This window comes from Solanum stenotomum, chromosome 9 (assembly GCF_019186545.1).
Source record: "Solanum stenotomum isolate F172 chromosome 9, ASM1918654v1, whole genome shotgun sequence".
NCBI classification, from domain to species: domain Eukaryota; kingdom Viridiplantae; phylum Streptophyta; class Magnoliopsida; order Solanales; family Solanaceae; genus Solanum; species Solanum stenotomum.
The window spans coordinates 52,458,755-52,461,517 of NC_064290.1; the positions used below are offsets into that span (position 1 = coordinate 52,458,755).

A 2,763-nucleotide genomic window follows, 5' to 3' on the forward strand; every position below is an offset into this window, starting at 1 on the left:
ATTATAAGATAACATTTTAATATAAATATCGACAATGAATTTAAACAGAAAAAATCATAATATTATGATCTCATTTTACTATCTACAAATAACTAACTTTACTAGAAAAGCTATGAAACTTTTTACTCACATTTGATCTTTGTGATAAAGTAAATTAGACAAACTTTTCACTTCTCTTTCTTGTGATCTAACACTAGATTTCTTTCTTCTTTTTTACAAAAAAAACTAATAAACTTGAATAAGTCTCTACATCACAATCAACTTCCACCCAAATTTCATCTTTATAATTTAAAAAATAATAACCCCACCCCCAAAAAAAAATAAAAATCCACTATCCTCAAAGTAGGCCCCACGTCGGCACAGACATTATGACAATTAATACAAAATAATATCATGCTTTGTCATAAAATCTTTTTTGTGGCCAAAATTCATCACACGTGTCACACCTATACTAGTCAGCATCAAGATTTCCCTTAAGAATAAGAAGTAATAGTTGTTCATTTTGCAAAAAAAAAATTCACATCAACATTAGGCTAGAGAAAAAAAATAAAAAAGAAATAAAGAAGAAGATTAATTATGGGCATATTCAGAGAAGCCCCCAATTGTTTTCCCGGAGGATGGAACACCGGCGCGACGGCTCGAATGGCGAAGTCGTGTGAGTATTGCCACTTGGCCGCCGCACTGGTGTTCTGTCGCACAGATAACACGTTTGTGTGCCTGTCGTGCGACACTCGCTTGCACGCCCGCCATGAGCGTGTGTGGGTGTGCGAGGTCTGCGAGCAGGCGGCGGCTAGCGTGACCTGCAGGGCTGACGCGGCTGCACTATGCGTCGCGTGTGACCGCGACATCCACTCGGCCAACCCGCTTGCCCGGCGCCACGAGCGGGTTCCCGTGGTCCCGTTTTACGACCCGGTGGAATCGGTCGTGAAGTCCACCGCCGCCACACTCCTCGTCTCGACCACGACCACGACCACGGGCATAGCCCCTGAGTTGAGTAAAGTAGATGCTTGTATTGGACACCATGACAACAACAATGATCCATGGATTCCACCAAACACAATCACATCAAAATTTCCATTAAACACAGAAATGAAAGCAATGGATTTCATATTCACAGATTCAGAAAACTTTCTTGATTTTGATTATCCTGTTTCTGTAGACACACAATCTCAACCTCATTACAATTCAGCAAATGATAGTGTTGTACCAGTACAAACTAATACTGCAATAAAATCATTGCCATTTCATCATCAAGAGAAACATTTTGAGATTGATTTCACTCAATCACACATCAAATCTTACAACACCCCATCACTCAGTGTAAGTAACCAAAACAACAAATCTTGAAAATTAATCTCTTTTTCTTGATTTTTTTGAGAACCCCATCATTTTACGAATATCAAATTCTGCAATTTCTTCATAGTTAAAGCTAAAATTTCTCCGTTTTTTTTGTGGAATTTTCAGGTGTCTTCGTCTTCTTTAGATGTTGGAATTGTACCAGATGGAAGCTCAATTTCAGAAATATCATACCCATATATGAGAACTATGAATAACAGCAACAACAGTATTGATTTATCGAATTCTGCAAATCATCAAGGTGAAAAATTACTGGGTTTAGATAGAGAAGCAAGAGTTTTGCGATACAGAGAGAAGAAAAAAAACAGAAAATTCGAGAAAACTATTCGTTATGCTTCAAGAAAAGCTTATGCTGAAACAAGGCCAAGAATTAAAGGTCGATTTGCTAAAAGAACAGACGGCGGCGCCGGCGCCGGCGAGTTTGATGACGTTGATGGGATTTTCTCCGGCGCCGAATTCATTGCGGCTGACTCACGTTACGGCGTCGTTCCTTCGTTTTTAACTTAATTTAATTATTATTAAAAAGGAAATATAGTTTTATTTCTATTTTTAGTTTATAAGTTGTATTTCCAAAAATTCCAATTACCCGAAAATATCCAAATGGGTATTGGGTTTTTTATGTACTAATGGAAGGGTACTTTGGTAACTAAGATAATAGTCAAAGTATGTTTTTTCTTATATTTTTAGTAACTTGTTTGTTGAGGATCTATTATTAAATTCTGATTGGTTGTTGACTCAAAATGGACACGTAGTAGATTTCAATATAAAATATTAAAATGATTCAATCATTTTTTTCTTTTTATATTATTTTTTCTGAAATTTCTTATTGGGAAATGATATGAAATTTCTTATTGCGTATAATAAATCTTGCATGATCTGACCTTTTCTAAAATCTCGTATAACGACAACTTAGTTTACCAAGATGTTCATTTTTTATTATTTCTAGCTGGTTTGTTTGGGATCTGTTTCTGAATTATGATTGATTATTCAAACCAACTGCACCACCACTAGGGGGTTTCAATTTTTTAATATATTAATACGGGCTACTTTGTATCTGAACATTGAAAGAAGTTTATGATTATTTTTTTTGTATGTATAAAGCTTATGAAGATGTAAAGGGGAAAAAAGACTATCAAATAATGTGGTAAAACAAATAAAATCTCTTTTCATCTTTTATGAGATAGATGATGACGATTTTTGATAACTTGCTAAATTTCACCAAACAATGGTCATTGCCGAGATTCTAAAATATAATTCTATAAAGAGAATTTTTTTAGGTAGGGAATGTATTTTGATTCAATAAGCGCATAGATTTGAGTTGATTATATTAGTGAACATACTAATTATGTGATAGTTAAAAAAAAAAAAAAAGAACCATCAAATGATATTGTGTGATGGAGATTTCTT

General features: G+C 34.7%; 1 protein-coding gene across 1 annotated transcript; it reads left to right on the plus strand.

The window, feature by feature from the left end:
• The first annotated feature begins 526 nt into the window (after nt 1-526).
• Nucleotides 527-2,063, plus strand: LOC125876010 (zinc finger protein CONSTANS-LIKE 5). Its single transcript, XM_049557104.1, has 2 exons — nt 527-1,320; nt 1,465-2,063. The coding sequence occupies exons 1-2, from the start codon at nt 577-579 to the stop codon at nt 1,861-1,863; spliced, it is 1,143 nt and encodes a 380-aa protein (XP_049413061.1). The 5' UTR covers nt 527-576; the 3' UTR covers nt 1,864-2,063.
• Nucleotides 2,064-2,763: the final 700 nt, after the last annotated feature.